Below are 24841 nucleotides of genomic sequence, written 5' to 3'. Positions count from 1 at the left end.
TGAACAAAAAACAAACCCCAAACCAATTCCTTCCTGAATATTAGTCCTTGGAAACAGAAGGCATTATAAATATTCTTTTTCAGTTTCAGCAAGGCTTTGAATTTTTCCTTACATGACACATTCTCAATAAGTCACGAAAATGTTGACACCACATAGTTATTAGGTGGTACCCGTTTGGCTACAGAGGCAAAACCAGACAGGTTATTGTTGAATCAAGGCCAACTTAGGGGCCATGCTAGGAGGTGTGAAGCACTCCTGAATGGAGTATTTTATGGCACTTTCATCAATGATTTCAATGACAGAATAGAAATTTGGCTCATCAAGTTGGCTGATAAGGCTGAAAAGTTGACTAGCTCCTCAGAAGGATCAGAAATAGACTTCTGTGAAACTTTAAAACACTTGAAAACAAACAGAATAAAGTTCCATAAGGACCAACAGTGCTATGTTAAAAGTCCATGTATCAAGCCTCCATCTCAGATTGGATGTGAAGTTTTCATCCCCAAGGTCCACTGAGTTTTGGACTAGTAAGCATTCTTATTTTGCCCAAAGAGCCTCTTCAGCTTTCTCCATTCCATATCATACCATGCTATGCCATCAGGCCATGCTATTTCACTTATACTTCCTTCCCACTCTTCAACCTGCTTTTCCATTCTAGCTCTGAAAACAAACCAACTCAGCACTACCATTCCTGGAAAGGATGAGTCAATTGTTGTATGGTTCCACTCACCACCCCTGTGATCTTGTTGAAAACTCTTCTTTCTGGCCACCATTCTCCTATATAAGTTGTATTCCCCTATTTGAAGGTAAGTCCCTTGAAGGCAAGAACTGTCTTGTTAGCTTGCATGAAATCAAATGATGTAACCTATACAAAGAACTTTGCAAATACAAAAACATTATTATAATAATTTTGAGAAGAAATCTCAGTGTACTAACCAGTGCTACTTAAGAACATGATAAACAATGGAGATTACAGATATTACAAGAGGAAAAATCATCGTGGGCTTCTAGATAGCAGTTGTCTCCAAAGTGGGATCCAAAGTCTTGTCTCAAGAGATGTGATTAACAAACAGAGGTTGGGAAGGTGTCGTACTTCGCTCTTCTGGTGCTGGCCCACTTCAGTGTATAAAAATATACAACATAACCATACCTATCCTTATTCTTTCCTGTCCCACATATGATTCTACTACCTTCAAGGTATAAGATCTTAATGGAATCCTCCCTTTCTCACCTTCAGAGGTAGGCATCAGGCCCCTAAGGACAGTTATAACCTAATTACTAATTGGCTACTCATAGCAGCAGCTGTCACAGATACCACTGGGAAACAATTCTCTACCTGTCACTCAGTGCGCACACACACCCTCAGTCCTAGAGGTCATCTCATGGTTTTTATATTCTTCAGAGGGGTGGGCTACACCCTAGGGCAGTGAAAACTCAGTTGATGAGCATTTATTAAATAAGTACTGTGTACCAGGCCCTATGTGGAGAAATAGAACAGTAAGACCCTTGTCTTTGCATCACTACTTACTACTCCTTTTTGTTTTGAGTAAGACTGAGTGAATCTCATATGGTAAGTAGGCATGGGTGGGTTGTAATTTACCTTGAAAATCTTATTATATTTATCTTTTCCCCAAAGCTCAACCCTATTCCAAATTTCCATATTTTGGTTAAGGGCACAGCTATCTTTTCAGTCATCCAGGTTGACAATCTCAGTGTCACCTTTAATTCCTCATTCTCTTATATCTTGTGGTAAAAAGTGTATCATTTCTATCTCCACAATGTTTTCCCCATTTGTCTTCTTCTGCCCCCTAAAATAGTCCCCACATTAATTCAAGCCCTTTTTACGTCTCACACCTGGACCATTACAATAACTTTCTAGTCTGTTCTCTTCCATTCTATCTCTTTACTATCCGATCCCATCCTTTCCACAACTGCAGAAGTGATTTTCCAAAAATCTCTTTTTGATACCTGACCATGCCACTTACCTACTCAATAAACTCAAGTAGTTCTCTAGTGATTCTAAGACCAAATATTTCATCTCTGTCTCCGGTATAAGTTTTATGATATATAGTTATCAGTACAGAAGTACATGAAGATAATTTATGGGTAAACAAATATATACATATTGGGGTTACATGCTCAGATTTTTCTAACAAAGGGAAATAGAGCGATCAAAAACATTTGGAGACCTCTGCTCTGAGGTTTCAAATAGAGCTTCGCAGAACTCAGAAGGTCTCTACCTGCACAAAAAATTTCTTATTTTCTCAGGAGGAAAAATGAGCCAGAAAAAAATAACTGCCATTTATATACTTTTTAAGGTTTACAAATTACTTTGCATATACTATCTCATTTGATCTTCACAATAACCATGTGAAGTATGTGCTATAGATCATTTTGTGGATGTGACAGATATCTGAGATTCAGAAAGGCTTAGTAATTTCTTTTGGTCACAAAGCTATTAAGTATCTAAGCTGATATTCAAACCCAGCGATACTGTAACAAAGACCATAAAGAATTCACTCTGGTAACTTTTTAGGATTCGGCATTATTTGGCAGTGGCAGAATAGGCAGCTACCACTTAATATAGTATCAGAGACACCAGTCAGGACTGCACCTTACCCCCAGACCAAAAGAAAATTAACTTTCCTTCAGCTGCTCATTGCTGCCTGAAATTCTTTTGACAAAGGACAATATATGTTTTTTTAATTCGACAGCGATTTTTTTGGGAGAAGAAACAGTAGCTTAATTCACATTAAAGTCTAACTGTCTGGTATCAGATTTTTCCTAAGAGTAGATTTGGATAGAAAGGAGAGGAGAGGAAGCAGTAAAACACTGACCTCTTGGCAATAAGGGGGAAGGATGGGGCAGAGTGTTAGGAAGGTGAGGATCTAAAAAGAAATTTCATTTACTACATAATTGAGTTTGGGGCCAACCCTGCTTTAGAGGAATAATAAAGTGGGAAAGTTACTGTCTTCAGCCACCAGATGTCGTTGTCCAGAAGGAATCCTCTTTCAGGCTAATTATGGGCTCCCTTTGAGTGGTGGGTAATGCTGACTTTGCTTCTGCATCTCCTTCTAGAGCCATAAAAGCTGAGCCATTCCATTATCTCTCCTTCACCAGGCTCTCATGTCAACAAAACTGCCAGTGTGGATGAAGAGGGCAGGAGGGGAAGCTTGGAAGGAGCACTGAAAGAACCAAGAGAGAGAAGCCTCCTTCTCCACCTCTCTGGGGAGGCTTAGGAGAGAGGCAAGAGGCGACCTCGTGGGCAACCACAAGGACCTGAGTTACACGCCAGAGTGCCCGGGGAGGCAGTTCTCTTACAGGCTTATTCATTCAGATGGAAGCCAAGGTCTAAGTACTAAAGTCTAGGTCATGTGAAATCAGCTGCTGCGATCCCCAGGATCCTCTTGATAACCTGCTCCCCTCAGAAGCAAACAGGGCCTGGTGGCTCCAAGGGTCTAGTCCAGCCTTCATTCAGAGTCCTCCAGTTTTCTACTCTGCCATTTTTTTCTCCCCTTCAGCCCCGGAATCTAAGAATCTTAAGGCCAGAAGGAATTTGAGATATTATCTTGTCCCTGTGGTGAACCTAAGTACATTTTTTTTCCATCTTTCAGAAGATTCTCTTTTTCAAAGCTTTTAAGAAGGGCTATGTACTGGGAAAGCATAGCAAAGCCAAGAACACAAACGCATCTCTTCTCCCTTCCCCCCAAATCAGGCACACTCTCTCCTCTACCCTTGGTGGTCCCTGGGGAGAGTGGAGTCAAACAGAAAGTGGTTGCTACAAAACATTTAGGAGAATAAGATTCCCCGGTTCCTCCAGTGACTTCATTCTAAGGGCAGACTTTTTTTTTCTTGCTCTAGGGCTAATATCCTTTTCTCTGCAGTTTAAAACTGCTTTCCCATTTTATTCTCAGCAAAGGATCAGAGAACCCATCCCTTAGTTTTTAATATATAGGGGTAGTTGTACCCTACCTGATTCTTCCCTCCCAATGATCAATCTCAATTCTCTAATCTTCATGTCATACATTTTCAATACTTAGCAAGGAATCTTAATTGGACTAAAATGGAAGAAAACAAAAAAACCCTATTCCAAAACGTCTTTATTATATTGTTTTCTAATTACAAGTTCTAAACCACTCATGGACTTTTCCCTCTTTTTTTGGAGGTGACTTGCCCAGGGTCATACAGCAAATAAGTGTCTGAGACTGGATTTGAACTCAGGAATTCCTGGTTCAAGGACTACTGCTCTAACCTTGCTGCTCTTAACCATGGGTTTCTAGTAACAAACAGACTCAGGCTGGATATAATGAGAAAATCATTTTAACGATCTTATGATACATACATTTCTAAAATTCATGCTTATAATTCTAAAATCAGTATGCCTTCATAAAAGGTATAAATTTGCTCGTTTTAAGTATTTTCTTTTTAAAAAGTAAGTTTTCTATCTTCATTTTTGCATCAATCATTTTTCTACATATGACTCTCCTCTTTCTCCCTTTGTAACAAAGAAAAGAACAGTTAAATGATGGAGTGAGCACTAATTCTTTGTTAGTCAGCATCTACTCTGTTCCAGATACTGAACTAAGCACTTTAAAAACAAATTTACCTTATTTGATCCTTGCAACAATCCTGCAACATAGGTGCTATTATCATCCTCATTCGACAGATGAGGAAACTGAGGCAAACGGAAGTTTGTGAATTGTCCAGAATCACAGAGTTAAGAACTCTTGTCTTCTGGACTCCAGGGTCAGTACTTTATCCATTGTATCACCAGAGCCAGAGAGAAAAATATTACAGTAAGCAGCTTACTTAAAAAATAAATGATGGTTATCTTGTTATCTACATTGGCCCATAGTCTGAATAGACCACCCTTACACAAAGCTGGCCCTTCTTCATCCCTCAGTTTCCTTTTTCTTCCCAGATGTGTATTAATATCCTTTCCTTCTCCTTGCAGAACTTCTGTCTTTTTACTTCTGAGGACTTTTCTAATTTACCAAGATCACAAGGAGTTCAGGGCTCCTCTGAAACCTGAATGAGTGAGATTTAATATTTTAATATTGAAGGAGCAGTAACATTCTTGCCCTTAATGCCTCACTGGTATAAGGAGATATTTCCCAGTCAGTTTAAAGGAGACCTGAAGCTCCCCACCTTCTTTGGAATTTTCCCTACCATCCTCCACTGCCCAATTCCTCTCTCTGTATCTGGAGTCTATCCTTCTGGTCCCTTTCTTCTTTTCCTTCCTGTATGGTTGCCACTCTTTACCAGTGGAAACGGGAGGAAGGATAAGAAGGAAAAGGTGCTCAACCTCAGAGGCAAACTGACAAAGTGGATGGAAAATTAGCTTGGAAGGAAGGAATGAAAACTTGAGTTCAAATCCCATCTAAGCAAACCTATTGACAATGGTCTGGGAAGCCCTCTAAGTCTACAAGTGGCAGATAAGTGGCTGAGCTGTATCAATCAAGGGGCTTCAGCACCAAGAGTTTTCTTATAACAATAATCTCATGGAGGCAAACAAGCAACCAAACAAAGAAGCCCATCTCACTTTTTATCCTTTTCATTCTTCTTGAATTTTCATGGCTAAGACCAGATTTCAGCAAACTTCAGTTAGTTTAAAAAAACCTCCTTTTCTCTCTCTCCTCCTTTTCAGAGTCAAACTCCTAGAAAAAGTGATTGACTTGTTCTCTCTTTCTTCTCATTCACTTCTCAATCAGTTAAAGTTTGGATTATAATCTTGTTGTTCAATCATTTCAGTCATGTATGACTCTCTGTAATCCCATTTAGGGTTTCCTTGGTAGAGCTATTGGAATGGTCTGCCATTTCCTTCTCCAGCTCATTTTACAGATGAAAAAATGGGGCAAACAGGGCTAAGTGACTTGTCCAGTATCACACAGCCAGTGTCTAAGATGTCTGAATTTGAATTAAGGTCTTCCTGACTTCAGATCTAGCACTTCAGTCCTCTGTGACCCCCAGCTAATTTCATTAATCAAATGAAACTGTCCTCTACAAAGGCTGTCAATGACCTCTCTGCTAAATCTCATAGCCTTTTCTCACCATTCCTGGTCTCTCAACATCTTTAAACACTGGACTACTTCCTCCTCAGTCTCCTTTGCTGGATCATCATTCATGCTCTGCTCACTAGCCAGGAATATTCCTCAAACCTCTTTTCCAAGGCCATTCACTTTTCTTTTTCTATAGCCTTTGTCTAAGTGATTTCTTACATTCTCAGGGTTTCAACAATAACCTTGACGCTTACTGCTTCCATTTGCCTCATTTCTCTCCAGAGTTCAAGTACTACACCCCAAATTTATTACTGGACTCTCAAACAAGTCCTTATAGGTATCTCAAACCTGCCATCTCCAATACAGAATATGTTCTCTTTCCTTCCAAGACAATCTCTCTTCCTAACAGCTCCATAATGGTTGAGGATGCCACCATCCTTCTAGTCACTCAGGTTTAAAATTTTAATCATCCTCCCTGATTCACTTTTCCTCACTATCTCTATATTCAATTAATTGCTAAGTCTTGTCAATTCTCTCTCTAGAATTCTTATACCATTCTATCCTCTTCTTTCCACTAACATTTCTGCATCCTAGCTATAGTACTGGTTACTTCTCATTCATATTATTACCTTAGCCTCTGAATTATTTTTCTAGTCTCCAATCTCTTTCTCTGTTTTTAACCATACTCCACAGAGCTGTCAAAATGATAATTCTAAAATATGCTCTGGCCACATCGCTCACCTGCTCAAGAGTCTTCTGGGGCTCCCTATAACTACTTTTTCTTCTTCTTCTTCTTTTTTTTTTCCTGAGCCAATTGGGGTTAAGTGACTTGCCCAGTGTCATACAGCTAAGAAGTGTTAAGTGTCTGAGGCCAAATTTGAACTCAGGTCCTCCTGACTTTAGGGCTGGTGCCCTCTCCATTGTGCTACCTAGCTGCCCCTATAATTTCTTTTTAAGATAAAAAAGAAACTTCTCTGGCATTTAAAACCCTTTACACTCTGATTCCAATCTATCTTCTGAGCTTGATCTCACATTACATTTCTCTTCTCCCTTCCCCCCTCTCCCAGTGTTCCAGCCAGGCTGGCCAATTTGCTCTTCCTAGAACCTGACATTTTATATTCTGTCTCTCTGCTTATGTAATCTGTGTACCTAAAATGCATTTCTTCCTTACCTTCACCTCTTGGAATCCTTAGCTCTTTTTAGGACTTAACTGCTACCTCCTACTTGAAGCTTTTCCCAATTCTCTTAATTATTAGTGTCATTATTAGTGTCATCTTCCCCATTACTTTGTACATATTTTTGGTACATATTTGTACTTATCTGTATACATTTAATTCTCCCCAGTAGAAAGTACACTCCTTGAGAACTTTTAAATTTTTGCTTATATAGCCCCAGCACCTAACATGGTCCTTGAAACTTAAATTCTTATTGAAAGAAGGAAGAAAACAAATATTCATTAAAATCCTATGGTGTGCCAGGCACTATGCTAAGTGCTTTATAAATACCATCATATTTGGTCTTCACAATAATCCTATAAGGTAGAGGCTATTATTATCCCCATTTTATCACCGACTAAACTGAGGCACATAGAGGTTAAGGGACTTATTCAGGGTCATATATGTATTAAATGCTAGAGGCCAGATGTGAATCTGGGTTTTCCTGACTCCAGACCTAGTGAATTATGCATTGGTTCACCTAGCTGCTTCAACTGAGGGACTGTTATAAAGTGGAGACAGAGCCTGCAAAAATGTTAACTCACGCAGCTTATCATTTTTCTAATATGGTCAAGGGTTGTTGAAAACTAGGAGGGAAAATAACCAATGAAAACCCCAAGATTGTCAAATTTATCTTATTTCCCCTTCAATTCCTACTCTTGATCTCTAGTGGAAATCTCTTACATCAAGGCACATTGAATTATATCTATTTTTTTCTCTATCCTAATCCCATGATAATCCACCCTCCCTAATACTATCAAGAATGAGGACAACAAAATGTCGTAATGGATAAAGGCATCTTTCTTAATTTTAAAGAACTCAAAATGCTTTAACCTCACTTATCCTTAAACTATCCTTGCAAGGTGAGGGAAGAAATTAGTCCTTTTTTGAGCTTATTACATGAAGGAGGCTCAGAATGTTTAAGTCAGTTATATACATATACACAGTGATTCTGTAAATGATCTGTTTCCTCAATTTGGTATACTATCTCCTAGATTCAGCTGCTTCTCTCTCCCCGCCCCTCCCCCTCCCCAGAGCTGTCATTCCTGAGCCACAATCTTGCTTCTGGTCTTCACCAACAGAAGGGAAAGAGAGATCAGCCAACCAAGTTTCTCCATTGGGCAGCTGGCCAAGACCTCTCACTTATAATTTTCCTTTCCATAAAGTATTGGGAAGATTTCCAAAACACTTCCACTCCCACTCCCATCACTTCTGGGAGGATGTGCCTCCCATCTTGAGGGAAGCCATCCTTTTCAGAAGAGAGGAAAAACATACTACAAACAATCTACCATTGCCAAAATGTGCACACAGAGAGGGCAACAAGTCTGCTAATTTTTCTTTTCTCTCGTTTTCTAGTAGAACTATCTCTCTTGCATTTTTAATAGCTGGGCATATTTAGTATTCAACACATAATTCTTGGGTGATAGGATCTCGGGAGAATGTAATAAGCCATCATAGGGAAGAAAACCTGATGTCTTCCATCCTTTCATGTATCAGAGCCAGTTCTTGACCAATTACAGCAGTGGTGGGAGAAGGAAAAGACTGACTATATCCCTTGCTCTGGTTGGTTGTCTTCTTATGGCTAAAGCCCTGGCAGGTGTGATCCATTACCAGTAATCCAAACCAACCTATCTGACTTCAGCATTGTTTTCTCTATGGGCTTTGTAGCAAAGACTTCAGGATCTCATACATGGGTTCCTCTTAGCTCTGGCTTTTTCAGGGAAGCCATTTACTGATGTTAACTGTAAACTGTAAAAAACAAGCGGATTTAACACTCAGAAGACTGAAAACCTCCTCTGCACTGTGAATGCCTATTTGGGGCCAGCAATATTGTGATGGCCTCTGTATTAAAGAAGTATTTTCTTACTTTGACTTTTGCTCTTAGATTTTCTGAAAGAACACGGCAGCTGATTCTGAAATGATTGCTTCACTTATCACCAAGTTATTTCCTCAAAGCTAAGAAATAAACATTTATTTTCCTTTTATGTTGTTGAGTTTTTGTCATTTTTTGTACCTTCTGATTTTCTCTTTGAATGATTCTTCTCAAAGTCTCCCTCGAATATGCTGAAATTATAAAGAGTATGATACATGTGACTAAATAATAACTTTGTCAAATGATTCCCTCAGGGGTATAAAACAGGAATATTCTCTAGTATCATGGAAGATGATACTAATCCTAATTTCCTAATGAAAGCCCAACAAAAAAAGAATGCTCTATTGATGATGTCTCTAAATACTCTAATTTGCAGAAGACATGGTATTAATCATATCAAGTTCAGGAATACTACAAAACCGCCTCTGTAAAAAGCCTAGCAACATGCAAGAGAAACTATCTACACTAGTAAAACAGAGTGGATGAATAAACATACTGCTCAGCTATATAGTCCAGGTATAGTATACAGAGATATAGAAAATGATCTGGGATAAGAATTGAGTAGTAGGAAAGACACACAGCATTTGGAAAATAATGAAGTGCTTTTAAAAGTCCTGAACTGCTTGCTGCCAAAAAAAAAAAAAACAAAAAAAAAAAAAACAAAAAAAGGAGGTGGGAGCTTTTTCCTTTTACCATCAATATTCTCTTGGTAATGAGTGTTGAATTAAGATTTTTTTTGGTTTTTGTTCCTCTTCTTTTCCGTGATTACTCTCTTCTTATGATTAGTTTTGCTTAATCTGCTTTAAAATAATCTTAACTCCCATAGGAGAGCTTCACTTCTCACCCCATAAAACTTCGGCTATTTAAGTTTTTCTTTTTAAATTTCCCTTCTCCTCTCAGGTAAGAAGAACTAGGAAAACAATACAATGGAAATGAAAAGAAGTAACACAAAACAATCAAGAAGAAAGTTGTAAAATGATAAAGAATAGACATGTAGAGATGCAAAAGGGGTTCATAGGTATGAAACATTGTATAAATACCAGATTATGGGGAAGAATTAGTGGGGGATATTGATCAGGTTTGCTGTTTTTTCTCCTTTTCTTTTTCTAAAAAAAAAAGGTACTAACAAAACTATTTTAAAGAGAGCTCTAGAAAGAGAAGCAGGGAGAGAAGGACACCAGGGCAAATCTTAGGTGATATAAAAATAAAAGGCATCAATTAAATTCTATTTAAAAAAGAAAAAAATGTAGCAAAATCCTATAAGGCTATAGTATTTTTTATAACAAGATGGCTCGTATCTATAAACCAAAATTATTGAAGATTCTTTGCAAAATGGAACTATAGACAAAACACTGTTCAACAATATTCTGATTATAAACATCAGATGAACTAAAACAGCAACTATAACAAGAGGGTTATGAATGGTTACTAAGGGCAGCTAGTAGCACAGTGGATAAGAGCACCAGGCACGAAGTCAGAAAGATTGGAATTCAAATCTAGCCTTGGACATTTACTAATAATGGAAGTCTCTGGACAAGTCACCTAACTATCTCAGTGTCCTCATCTGTAAATTAAACTGAAGAAGGAAATGGCAAATAATTCCAGTATCTTTGCTCAGAAAACCCCACATGTGCTGGACACAGTTGAAACAAGTGAACAAATAGTCACCAAAAACATCTGCCACTGTGATGAGATCTAACAAAGAATTCAAGTTGAACTTGTATTGCCCATAGATGAAGAAGTTCCCTAGATACTCCTGATTGCAGATGGCATTGTGCTGATTGCTTCAAGCTCTAGAATACTTCAGAATTCCCTGGAAGAGAGATTTAATGACTCAAGGTAATTTGGCCTATCTATTCACACAGAAAAGACCAACTGAATAAAGAATATCTTTATGTGGATAACTTATTATTTTTATCTATTTCTCCATATATCTAAACACACACACACACACACACACACAATTTCTCTTAAATATAAATTTGGAATAGATGGTACAAATAAACAAGTTTGGCCTAGAAGTGAATGACAGGAAAGATGGATTGCCTTTGAGAAATTTCAAAGCTCTTTTAATGATCCTGATGATCCTGTGAAGTAAAGACTAAATGACTGATAAAACATTTTTCTGGTGTTACTACATAGTAGAATACAAGGTTGTTTAAAAAAATTAAAAATTAATATCCCATATAGGCAAAAGGTGAGTGTGAATAGGTTTCGACATATAATACTTGAAGAATTCTGAAGAATAAGAGATACATCATTAAGGAATGGTATGACAGGAAGCTAAAATAGCCATGATTGAGGGGAGGGATGATACATGGGTAGTTAGAGTGCTTCACTAATACCTATGTAGTGTTAAAAGAAAGTGAAATAAGACAAAAATCACCTAGCATGGCAGGTGCAGATGGGTGGCAATCTGCATTTTTGGAAGGAATTTCCAAATAGGATTACAGATCCATTTGAACATTTCTGTGTAGCTGGGAATCATGGAATAGCACAATCTCAGAAGACTCAACTTACAAGTGACTCATAGGGCAAAAGAAAAACATCTGGTACATGTAACTAAGTTTTCAAATGTTACCACCAATTAACGAAAAGTAGTATAAAAGACATTGCAATGGCTATGTTGGATGGAAAAGGTGGGTCAGTTTATGTTGTAAAAGTGAAAGATTGGCAAATGGTAGCAAAAGATCCACAGGAAATTCTACACAGTACTGAATATCCATCCAAAAGATATCCACCTTTTAATTTTATTTTATTTTTGTCTCTCCCCTTTCCACACCTCCCCTACCTTTCATACACTATGCTTATCACACTATAAGATGCTTAATAAATGCTTGTCAACTAACTGATTCTCTAAGGAGGATTTAAGGAAAGCCACAAGCCAGAATCATATAGTATGAGGAGTGCAAAGAGTGAATTCTACTTTGATGGATATATCAAAGCATTAAAGGATAAGGTTTTTTTTTTAACTTGTTAAGCCAAAAATAAAATTATACAGACTATTTAAGCTCATGAAAAAAAATTCTAAGGGGTCAAGTTGAATTTAGTATAATAATAAAAAACAACAACCCATTTTCATTCAAAAGTAGTTCTAATCTGTTTGAAAAATTGTGTCCCTTACCTCCAGTTATAGTTGGTTAAAGTCATGGATAACCATTCTTAGGCAGTGTGTATTCTGTCATAGCTTTCAGAAAGCTCCATTTGGAATATCTAAATTGGATTTTAGGATCTCTTGAACTAAAGAGGGTTTTATTAATTGCTCTATTTATTGTTCTTATGTATACACCATCCTTCTTATGATGAGATATCAGGTAATGAAACTGCCTGGGAAGTAGATGGGAGAATTTTACATGCTTCTCATTCAGTACCAGGCATAGTTAGATCCCTGTAAGCATAACCATGGAATAGTATTTTTGTAATTACTGAGAAATGCAACTTCTGAGACATGCTATAGAATATTAATTTTAAATACTTTCTGTCAGTAGCTCAGTGAATTAAAGTTAAATTACAGAATCAAGGTGAAAGAACTTCATGGATTTGCTTGGTTCAGTCTCTTGCCTTAAAGTGTCTGGCTAAATCAGCAAAAATGGGTGCTTGTCTATCTTCAGGAACACAGGATCTTAAGTCTTTGCTAGCCCTTTCCATTATTTAATCACTTTTTTGATGTTTTATTTTTATTACTATTATTTTTGAAATGTGTTTTCAACATTTACTTTTATAAGATTTTGGTTTCCATATTTTTTCTTCTTCCTTCTCTAAGATGGCAAGCAATCTGATATAAGTTACTATGCAAGTACTATCATATAAAACATATTTTAATCTAAGTCAAAAAGTCCATCCTTATTTCTAAACAATTTCTCTTTACATCATTTGCTCTTGTTTATCTTATGTGGAGGTCAGCAGGTCAGCATTCTCCTTTTAACAAATTTTCACCTAGTCATTGCCCTTCTTTTTTTCATATTAAATCTATGAGCAGCAGAGTGGTATGGAAAGACAGCTGAACTTAGACAAGAGAGAAGATTTGGTTTGAATTCTGCCTCTGACAGTTATTGGCTGTGAGGCCTTGGGCATGTAATTTAATATCACTCTAAGCCTCAATTTTCTCATTTGTAAAATGGGGTCAAATACCTTCAGAATTTAGTTCGTAGGATTCTTTTAGGAATCAATGAGATGACGTACATGAAGCTCCTTAAAACCATAAGGTGCCACTTAAAAACCAGCTACTATTATTATTAAGAGACTCAATTCTCTTAACCATTTCCTTAAAGCATCTATTTTCCATTCTTTTGAAAATTCTTGTTACCATTTTCAAAATTTGCTCACAGCAGGTGCTCAGAAATACTTACAGAATTCAAGTGAACCTCTTCAGTTTTTACAAATCTTTTTTAAAATGTGGAGACTGAAAACTGAAAATAAGTTAGACTAACAACTAAAGACTCCTTCTTTGTTCTTTATATCCCACGCTATTACTGTATCTTGCTACTATGTTAACATTTTAGCAACAAGATTACACCAGCAATTCCTTTGACTTGTGAATTCCTTTAATTCTTTTTACATGCAGCCAGCCAGCCTTATTTCACCATTTATGGATTTAAAACATGGTGCCCTATGTTTGTTCCAATATTAAACTTCACTCTGTTCTTGGAAGGTCCATTTCTTTAATTTCCTATCATCTAGGACATCAGCATTGCTGACTCTAGCCAAATATAATGAGCATTTCTTTCCATTCCTTGCTACAGGTCACTGATAAAGATAATAGATAAAAATTACTACAGGACTCATCCCTAGATGTATGTTGCTGTTGGACCCATGAACAGTCACTTTTTGAGTGTGACCCACTTAGTTGGTTGTGTGTCCTCTGAACTAAAGGAAGAGCCAGAGCCCTGTGTCTTTCCTGCCTATGGATGAGGACAGCATGGGGAAAGAACCAAAGCCTTAGATGTCAACTTTCCATTGTCTATAGAGTCTGTGTTTCTAGCATGAAATGGAATTCCATTGATCTGGAATGACTTAGTTCTTCACTAAAGCATCTGAATTACTTACTACCAAAATCCTGTGATTACAAATTGATCAACAAATGTTTGATTCTACTATCTTTCCAGGAATGATGTTCATAATGATCGAAGTAATTTTTACTTAAACTGTGCCCTCCCAATATAGGCACTGTATTTGCCCTGTTCTACTACTTTCACAAAGTCCCAAAGTTAAGGGTTAATACTTTTATTATAACTCCTAACCATCTTAGAATGCATATAATTATGCCCATGGAACAAGGAATACATTTTTGGAGATACTCTTCAAATATTTCCATTTCTGTTCTAGTTGCCTCTTTATGCTTTCCCAGCACAGAGGAAACTTGTTCTAGTTAACCAATTAAAGTAAAACATTTTTTGATAAAGACAGGGATGAAAAAAATTCACTATCATTTACATTTTCACAGGCATTTGTAATTTACTTTCTTTCAAAGAAGTGATTTTCCTCGGTCATCTTTGGCTTATACACCAATGCACAATTTTCCTTTTGTCTGTTTGGTGAATGTCCATCAGAAATGTAACCCTATAGTTCATGTTAGAGATTCAAAAGCAGAGTACAAAGCAGAGTTCCAGCCTCAGTTTCTCTCAATAGAAGGGAGCCTCCATCATGAGAGTGGTCCCTATTGCCCAGTAGGTCAATACTTATTTTCTGTAAAGAGGTTCCCTTTTTCCCATTGGGGAAGATTGTGGGATTTGGGGGCTAGAGCTAAGGACTTGACATGAGGATTTCACTGGTAGGAGTTTCTTCTTGGATGAGGACACTCTCCTTACCAATGCAGATCAGTACCTTTTCTGAAAGTTATAAATTCAGAAAATTGCTTGGGATACTTTGAGATTAAGGGATGTCCTCAGACATATATATCATATCTAAGACTTGAATGAAAATCTTACTGGTTCCCAGGTCGGTTCTCTATCACTCTGCCACTTTGCTTTTCATACAAAATCCTTAAATATTATTATTTAACATGAGATACCATTAAGTCAGTCATATCATTAAAGAATATTTTCTGACTTTCTTAACTTGGGCATCAGTTTTACTCTTTCCAGTAAGGGGAGAAAAAAATTTCCCACATCAAGAAAATATGACTTTTAAGCCCCTGCTTTCATTCAACTTTTAATTTGGACTTTCTTTATTTCCTCTTCATTTCTCTAATTCTGTGGACATAATACCTAACCATAAAGTAAGCACTATGTTTTATTGTGAGGGCAACAAGGAATAAGGATGGAAAGGCAAGCTAAGAGTTTGGTGTTTCCAGCACCCAATGACTCACCATGGTTTGTCCCTTGATGCTTTCGAAGAAAAGACCGTGTGCTGTTTGCTACTGGAGGTAAGTAGATTGTCTTTGGGCGTTTTGAATGGCTTTGCGTTGCTGCTGACAGGATTATGGCCACTGATACAGGATTTTGTTTTCACTTGTAACAGTGACGTCCTGGAATTGGAGGGTGGCGATGCTGGAGAGGGAGAAGATTTACACATCGAACTGTGTCTTCTTTCTGGAAAGGGAATAAAGGAAAGAATTCAGCAGTTTGTTTTAAGTTTCCCTTTTTTCCATTCCTCTTACCTGCACACGTACACACACACACACACACACACACACACACACACATCACATCACAAAGAGGAAATTCCTTACTTTGCCATGTACAAATCACTGAGGTTCCAGTCCTAATTATTCTTGCCAATTGCTCTGTTTTGCCAGTTGACAATTATTAAATACCAAATTCCTCTATCAAACTGCATTTCAAATTAACTCCAAGGTTCTCATGGGAGAGGCAAAGATATTTATATAAGGACATTCTCCTTACTACCATAAACTTAACATGACCACAACTACAACCACAACCACAACCGCCAAATTTAAAAAGCAGAGTACAAGCTATTAACTGGTTTCAGTTATAATCCTAACCTAGGAGCCTATACTATATAAAGCCATAACTATAGGGTAATAATAAACATGAATATCCTGTTTAAAAATGGTTAGAAAATAGAAAATCCCCAAACCTAAACTCAGACAAAATTCTTAAATGTCATGAAAAACAACAGCAGGACTTCACAAAGAGTACTTCACCAGTGGTTATTGAAGGCTTTTTTGGACTAAGGACAAACCACTAATTATATTACTTTTACCTTCATTGTTATGGTACCATTTTGGATCACATGGATGCAAAAGTGAAAAACCCATTTCTGTGCCAGGATGTCACAGATGGCAATGATACCAGACATAGGATCCCCAAAACTTGGGCAAAATTTGTGCTGGCAACACAACAGAAGACACTGGTTACAGAGATGATTCATTTTCAACATTTTTTAATCTTAATGGCCATATATTCAATCATTTAAGCCCAAGAAAGGCTGATTTGGATATCAGCATTTCAAATACTTCATAAGATGAACACACAATGGTGTATTGTAGAATACAGAAGATAATACAGAACCTGATGATTTATTAATTTTGAAAGATATCTTAAAGATATAAAATAATAACATCAAACTTTTAAAACTTCAAATTGTATTTTTATTTTCTTAAACATCTTTCCTTATTTTATTTTAATTTGGTTTAGGCAGACTCTGAAGTTCTCTGTAGAACTTACAGGCTGTGAATTTGACATACATTTTTAGACAAGGTCAGGGTGGAAATGTGTTTTGTTTGTGCATATTTGTTAAAAGTTTTATTTTTTGTTTTTCAGTTGAGGAGAGATAAGAAGGAGAGAAAACAAATGACTATTAACTGAAAAAAAATTTAAATGAAAAGGTAGCCTGATGGAGAGAAAAGTGCAAAATAATAATACTAAACAATGGCTCATGGGTAAAGAAGGTTGTTGTTATGGGTGAAATATTGGGGTGAAAGAGAATAATCTATCAATTCCCTTTCTACCTGCCTATTCCAAAAAATATAGTCATTTTTTTCTCTAGCTGATAAGAAACCTACAGTACACAGACTTGGAAGAAAAAGAAAGATTAATTAGGAAGTCAATTAATCTAGGTGACAGGAAGTCAATTAATCTAGGTGGCCGAGGTGGTCTAGTATTAGGCCTGGAGTCAGAAAGGCTCATCTTCCTGAGTTCAAATCTGGCCTCAGATTTGTTATTATCAGAAACCTGAGGCCCAGAAAAGTTGTTACTTCCCTATAGTAAATAGCTAATAAGATTCAAAGGCAGAATTCTAATTTGGATCTTCTTGACTCAAGGTCAGCATTCTACCACATTAAGCTCTCTTCATGCACAAGATATGTTTAAGTACAAATGTTCTAAATCAACTAGCTCTGAGATTTGAGAGGGGGTAGGTGGGTTATTTTTTTAAAAAATATGGCTTTTTTGGAATTGCTCTGGAATAACTTTAGATTTGTATCAAAAAATCTTGGAAATATAAAGAGATCTCAGTCAACATCTACTTTCAGCAGTTATCATACCAAGAATCCTTCTTACAATATTCCTGAGTAATATAAAGGATAACAAAATGAGCACTGGATTTGGATTCAAATCCTATCTCTGCCACTTATTACCTTGTGCCTCAGTTTCCTTCTCTGTAAATCTAGGATTCTATGCAACAATGAAGGGCTCTAATAAAGTGAAAACTTTTCTACTTTCAAAGCAGTTCAATCTACTTTTGGAGAGCTTTTTGGAGACCTTTTTTTTTATGCTAAACTATAATCTATTGCTCTGGAATTTCCAACCTTTGGAGCCAGGTCCCCATTTTGTACCCCACAAATCATTCTAAACTTTTGTTCTACTAACATTATTTTTGTATGACCAGTCATTTTAACATTTCATCATTTGCTTTGAAAAATGAAATATAACAAAACCATTGCAAAACTGAGTTAAGGAACATGCCAGAGGTTTCTCAACAAGTTGAATGAGATAAGGATGTTCACAGATTCTGACTTGATGGATTTATGGCTGAAGATACTACTTTGATAGATCACTGACCTCTAGTTGTTGGCTGGATTCTCCTTCCTTGAAGACTAAGGGCATTTGAAATACTAAAGATGCTGGTCAGCCAGATCAGCAGCTTATTTCATTCATGCAATAAACATTTATTAATCACCTGCCTACTGACTTTATTATATTATGATAGGCATTGAGAGAAGTACAAAGATAAATAAAACATAGCCTTTGTCCTTAGAGAGTTTATTATCTATGAACTATTGGCACACCTTCTCTCTGCTGCTCCCGTCCCCTTCTTTCTCAATTTTTCATTAGCACTCTTTTTTGCTCCCAGAATGTCCAAATTAGGAGAATATCATAAGTATATAAGAACATCAAAGATTTTTGAATAATAAGAACAAGTAGGAATCTTACTTTCTTCCAAATTCAGCGCAGAAGAATTATACCAATGACGTCTCTGCAGCAGCTTGTGCCAAGATCAACTGCTCCTCAACAAGCATGTGACACTTGCATCAAAAACCAGGCCAATCTCAGAGCTCACCTCTAATTAGTGTTTCCCACATACTCAAGCACTAAAAATTATTTTAGAAAAGCTGTTTCCAAACACGGGTCCCATGGTAGCTCAGTGGATAGAGTGATGAATTTAAAGTCAGGAAGGCTCAAGTTTAAATCCAGTTTCAGACACTTAACCAATTATGTAATTTTGGGCAAATCTTTCTGCCTCAATTTCCCAACTGTAAAATTGGGTTAATAGCAGCACATACTTCCCGGGATTGTAAGGATCAAATGAGATCATATTTGTAAAGCACTTAGCACTGTGTCTTCCATATAGTAGATATTTAATAAATGTTTATTCCCTTCCTTCCTTCTCACCCTCCTCAATCATTCTAAGAGTCACCTACAATTGTCATTGCTTCTCAATCTCACTGACTGACTCAGGTAATTTTCATTTAAAAGTTTCTGAACCTTTTCCCTATTTCCTTACTTACAGAAGCACTTTCAAAATAGTAACAGCAACTCATCCAAACTAATAGTTTGTAAGAACATAAACAGCATATGAGTGAAGGACCAAGATGGCGGTAGACCAAGAAGATAGCTTATTTATTGGAGCCCATGGAATATTTCCATAAAGTTACTAAAAAGACCAACCACCATCAACAGACTGTTAATGTTTTACTTTCTGTCCTCAACCAGAGATTGTAGCAGCCCATTCTGTGTGTACTACCCCACTGGCTGTTTTCATACTTGGCATATTTGGATTTTGAATACCCACAAGCAGGTGATTGGTAAATGATTAGTCAGGCTATTTCTTAATTGACAGCAGTGATATGGTCAATTTCATTACAAAAAGGATGCTCTTATATAAGGGACAGAGTCTAACACTCAGGTACCTGCCATCAAAACCAAACTTGTTGATGGCAATACCAGAGAACAATGGTGAATAGAAGACACCCTGGATTTTACTGACAGATCTAAGATGAAGGCAAGTTCAGTCAAAATTAGCCAATTAGCCTTCAATTTCACTTTCTATAGGAAGTATTTCCTGATCCCTCTCAATGCTGATGTCTTTCCTTCTAAGATTATCTCTACTTTACCCTTTATTTATTGGTTTGCAAGTTCTTTTCCTATTAAAATGTGAATACTTTAAAAGCAAAAACTGTTTTTGACTTTCATCACAATCTCAGCTCCTTAGCAAAGTAGCTGGCACATAGTAACACTCACTGACTTGTACCTGGGGTTATGACATCAAATACCCTGAGATGAATAATTTCTGAACCAGGTATCACAGAAAGCAATGACACTTGACACAGACAGGATTTCTGAATCTTGGGCAACATTCACAGCAGTAACACAACAGAAACTATTGGCCAGAAATATGGTTCATTTTTAATACTTTTTTCTTTTGGGGGCAGGGAGAATCATAAATTCAATAATTGTAGGCTAAAGAAATGATAGTTGGGACACTGTACTCCACAATAAAACTTCACAAAATGAACACAACAGGGACAGCTGGTGTTGGTAAATGATTAACCAGGCTATTTCTCAAATGACAGAAGTGATATAGCCAATTTAGTTGCAAAAAGTATACTTTTACATAAGGGATAGACTAACACTCATATACCTGCCACCAAAAGCATATTTGGTAGTGGTGACACAAGAGAGTGATGGATGAGTATGAAATACTAGATTGTAATGACAGACAGATCAGAGGGGGGAGGAGACTCCCACACATTACCTAGGGAGATGCAATAGGGGCAGTTGCAGGTGTGGAGGTAGGATGGGGACTGGATGAAGGATTGGCCCATTTTAAAAGTAATTACTATTGCTAACTAGACATTAAGGTCAGTTGTTTCTATGCTGCTAATGAAAGGTAAATGCTATCAGCACCCTCTGAATTTTGGCACCCTGGGGAAAAACCTCAGTTATCCTCACTTTAGTTATGGTTCTAATGGAGTATGGTAAAACTCAAAAGCCTGGTGGTCATGCAGGTTTGAATTACTCTGTGGGAACTGAGATGGCATGCACCTAAATGTGAATTTTTGGAGAAAGAAAGGGGAAATTTTGTCACAATGTGTATGTAATTCAAAAAATATAATACCTTGGAATCTTGCATATGTTATCAGAGGCAGTTGATGCATTGGCTGGTTTTGCTGAATTGTTTTTTCTTCCGCTTTCTTTTTCTTTTAAAATCTTTATTACAAGAGAATGCTCACTGGGTTGGAATACATATGAGAGATATATGAATGTAGTACAAAAACAAGAGAGACAACTTTTTAAGTATTAAAAAATATATAGCTATGCTAAGAAGAGGCCCGTGGTTTCAGGTGTCACATGGGAAAATTGAAACAGGAAATTTCAAGGGACCCTTACAGAGCCCCAAGGCCATTAGTGACAGCAATTCCATACAAGATTTTTCTTTCAGACATACTTATAAAATTTCTCTCAACCACTTTTTTTTTTTTTTTTTTTTTTTTTTTTTTTAGTCAAGAGGTCACAGAATTAGAGATTCATGGCTAGAATGATATGAAGCCCTTGAATCAATCTCAGGAAAGGAAACTGCCAACCGAAGTTGGTTAAGGGGCTAAAGCAAAGTCACAAGGATAATAGGAAACATCCAAGGTGGGATTTGAACTCAGGTCCTGGTTCCAGAGTCAAGCCTCTTTTTAAATGAACCATTTTGGTACTTTTCCTAATCTCTTTTCCTTAAAGCATCTTCCCCCATTTCCCTATCACCCCATGTTATTGGGTTTGCCTCGAGCTTTGGGAGCTTTATCTCTATCTTTCATTTGCCTCTGTAATGCAGAGGAAGGTGAAAACAGAAAGAAAGATTTAGTTAATTTCCTATGGTAGCTCACGGGTCCTGCTGGACCCTGCTGAAAATGAGAGTGAGTACTGTCCCTGTTGTGGAGATAGTGATCTACCGTAGTATAGTGTAGAGATCAGTGAAAGACTGATGGGCTTACATTTAGAAAGGCAGGTTCAAATACAAGTAGTGATCTAGAGGACTTTCTTCATATGTAAAATGAAGAAACTGAAATTCACAACTTTTAAGCTCTTTTCTGTCATAATTTACTTAAACTTTGGAAGTCTGGACCTCTCCTCAGAAAAATGTCTTCAAATGCATAAAATCAAAGAAATATTAATAAACATAATTAATTTATGAAAATAAACACAGAATTACAAAAGAAACCACTATCACAAGAGTTGTTTTCTTTTTTTTTTTTTTTTTTAAGTTCATGGACTTCAGGTTATAAAGCTCTAGCCTGTGACTTTTTCCCTAATTTTTTTTTTTTTCATTTTCCTACTTCCAAAATGATTTAGGTGGGTACTATGCTAAACTGTGCCCTACAAGCCTGTGGCAAATACCATGATGGGTCTTAATGGTGATACACTTAGTACAGCTCTAGTGGCAGGGTCAGGAATAGCAATCCCTACCTCCTGGGAATTTCCACTGGGGAGATCATACCATTCTTTGAGTCTGATGTAAATCTGCTTCCTTTCAGCTTCCAGCCAGAGGACAGAGAGGGCACAGGATGATCCAGACACTATAATAACCCTCAAATTCTTTTTTTTTTTCAGTAGTAGTTTTCAGTGTCACACAAGTTGGCCCTACAAATATGCTACCTTGCTCAGCAAAAGTAATTTCTTCCACTTGGGGACCTAAAAGTCCCTCCCCTGTGGACCTAAAAGTTACCTGTGATACTCAGAAGTCAAATAATTTACTTAGGGACACAGTATCAGAAACACAACTTGAATCTAGGTCTTCCTGTTTTTAAGTCCAGCTCTCTTTCCACTACCAAACTGTCCCAACCATCTGAAGCATGGTAAAAATTCTTCCTGGTCAAAACTATGAAGCTGGCAACTTTGGCAATTCCCCATTCTCTCTGTTAAACATCTTTCTACATAATTCTCCAAACTCTCAATATATTCAATTTTCCTTTTCTCCCTAAAATCAGGCTCTTTCATCTACTTTAATAGTTGACAATAGTCATGGGCAGGATTTAGAGCTAACAAGGACACTTTCGAGTTCATTTGTTCTACCCTCTCATATGATAGATGAGCAATATGAGACCCAAAGATGTTGTGACCAATGACAGCTTGGTGTGCTATCTAGCATGAGTAAGATGGGAATCCCAATGCTTAAACTGCCTCCTTCACAGAGTGATGATGATGCTTTGCAAACGGTAACAAACACTCTAAAATTAGGAGTCATTCTTGTAGTTATTATTATTATTACTCTTCTCAGAGCTATCTGCATTTTGAAAAAAAGATGCTCCTTACTTTTGGCTTCACTTTTTTGGAGCCTTGAGCCCTTCCTAGGGTTCCTGAAATTAGCCCAATCCTTTTTCAATCTTAAAGCTCTGTTGATTTTTGTTGTCTTGCTGGCTCTGTCCCCATGACAACCAAAGGTAGCCAAAAGGGAAAATGACAGCAAAATTTTCACTTTCCAAATACATCACTAACCAGAATGAACCTGTGAAAAACCAGCAAACAGCCTGGGGCTGCAACCACCCAAACCAATGTCATCATCAGTTCCTATTCCTTGGGAGGAAAGACCATCTGGGACTCTAATTCTCTCTTCCAGAAGCAAAGAAGCTCGGTTTTAGTTCCTGAGGGACTCAGCCATGGACTCTTCTCCCACTCTTCTAAAGGTTTTCTTTTTTTTTTTTGACATTTCATCTCAAAAATTTTCTGTACAAAACTGCCTGCCTGTCCCTGAAGAATGGAGCAGAGTTCAAAATTATCTGTGGTCCAGTGCCACATGAGCCTCAGTCCTCATCATAACATCGAGCCTTTCTTAGAAGACTTACAAGGACTGGATAAGAGAGCAGGTGGCATTAATATCTCAGTGGTATTGATATTCTCTTGACAGAGTTCAATCCCTTCCTACCCCCGTTTCTCCAAAAAACCAAATTATATTAGCATACACCTGAATTTTATCAGCAGGTAGCACTGCTGCTAAAGGATGTGGATTGCTGGTTACTTCTGATTTTTTTCTTTTAAGCTCTTTACTCACATAGCATCATGAAAGCTAGCGCCCCCCACCCCCCACCCCCCACTCCCAGTCTCTAGGCATTTGAAAAATGTCATGAAACCATCTCTTATTAAGTAATGGTGGCATCCAGCCTTAGAAGAAGATGCAGAAAGGGTAGGTTGAGCTTCACAGAGTCATCTCTTTTGACATATGGATTTGGAGTCAGGAAGATCCAGGTTTGACTCCTGCCTCAAATTCTAGCTCTCTGACCTGGGAAACTCATTTGACCTCTCTGTACCTCAGTTTCTTTAGTTGCAAATCAAAGAGGTTGGATTTGATGGCCTGGAGGGTTCCAGCCAGCTCTAAATATACGATGTTATAATCTCTATAACAGCATTCAACATAATGACAGTTCTCTCCAAGATACTCCTCTCCTTTCTGGAACTTCTGACCTGTCTGACCACTCAGTCTCTTTTGTTGGATCATCATTTATATTATCCCTACTAATTGTGGGGTACAAGTCAAGCTTCTATCCTAGGTTCTCTTTCTTTACTTTCTCACTTGATGACCTCATCAACTCTCAGGGGCTTAATTATCACTTCTGTGCAGATGACTCTCAGTTTTATGTATCCAGCCCTAGTTTCTCTTCCGAGCTCTAGTCCCTGTATTAGCAACTATCTATTGGACATTTTGAACTAGAAATCCTATAAGGCATCTCAAAGTCAGCATGATCGAAACAGCATTCAATGAGTTTTCCCACAAACCCATGCCACTTCTTGACTTCCTTATTTCAAAGGACCTCCCTCTGTTCTTCCCTCTCCTCCCTTCATTCCTTTTTTCCTTCTTCCTTCCCTTCTTTCCTTCCTCCCTCCCCTCTAGTTATCTAGGTCCATAATCTTGGGAGTAATATTCTGCTCTTTACTCTTCCCTTATCCCACATATCCATCAATTACCAAGATTCAATATTTAAAATCTGCCAGATATCCATTTTTTCCTCTTCATTCATATATGACCATTGTGTACTTCAGGTACTAGTATCACCTTTTACTAGTATAATTGTTATTGTTTGCTCTTTTTGGTCTTGTCTGACTCAAGACCTCCTTTGGGGTTTTCTTGACAAAGATACTGGAAATGTCAAAACAATTTTAACATATTCTTCAACAACTCATCTTATAGATGAAGAAATGAAGCAAACAGGTTTAAGTAATTTACTCAGGGTCATATAAGCTACTAGGTGTCTGAGACTAGATGTGAACTGAGCAAGATTCCAAAATAGTGCTTTATCCACCAACTAGTTGCCCCCAAAGCTCCGGAGGCCAGACCAATGGAATTATAGGTTTCATCAAAAAACACAACCATAT

General features: G+C 37.4%; 1 protein-coding gene across 9 annotated transcripts in view; it reads right to left on the bottom strand.

The window, feature by feature from the left end:
- The window catches only part of ATXN7L1 (ataxin 7 like 1), a 243642-nt gene that overhangs the window by 40463 nt on the left and 178338 nt on the right, over nucleotides 1–24841 (bottom strand). For 7 of the 9 annotated variants that reach the window (XM_052001360.1, XM_052001361.1, XM_052001362.1 and 4 more), the window contains one exon: nucleotides 15391–15613. In XM_052001360.1, coding sequence (XP_051857320.1) covers nucleotides 15391–15613 — 223 coding nt within the window. Of the gene's footprint in view, nucleotides 1–15390; nucleotides 15614–18418; nucleotides 23555–24841 lie in introns of those variants that run through there. The other 2 variants (XM_052001366.1, XM_052001365.1) reach the window with 2 other exon arrangements.

The sequence above is a fragment of the Antechinus flavipes genome, chromosome 5 (assembly GCF_016432865.1).
Source record: "Antechinus flavipes isolate AdamAnt ecotype Samford, QLD, Australia chromosome 5, AdamAnt_v2, whole genome shotgun sequence".
NCBI classification, from domain to species: domain Eukaryota; kingdom Metazoa; phylum Chordata; class Mammalia; order Dasyuromorphia; family Dasyuridae; genus Antechinus; species Antechinus flavipes.
This window is presented reverse-complemented; position numbering and strand designations above follow the sequence as displayed.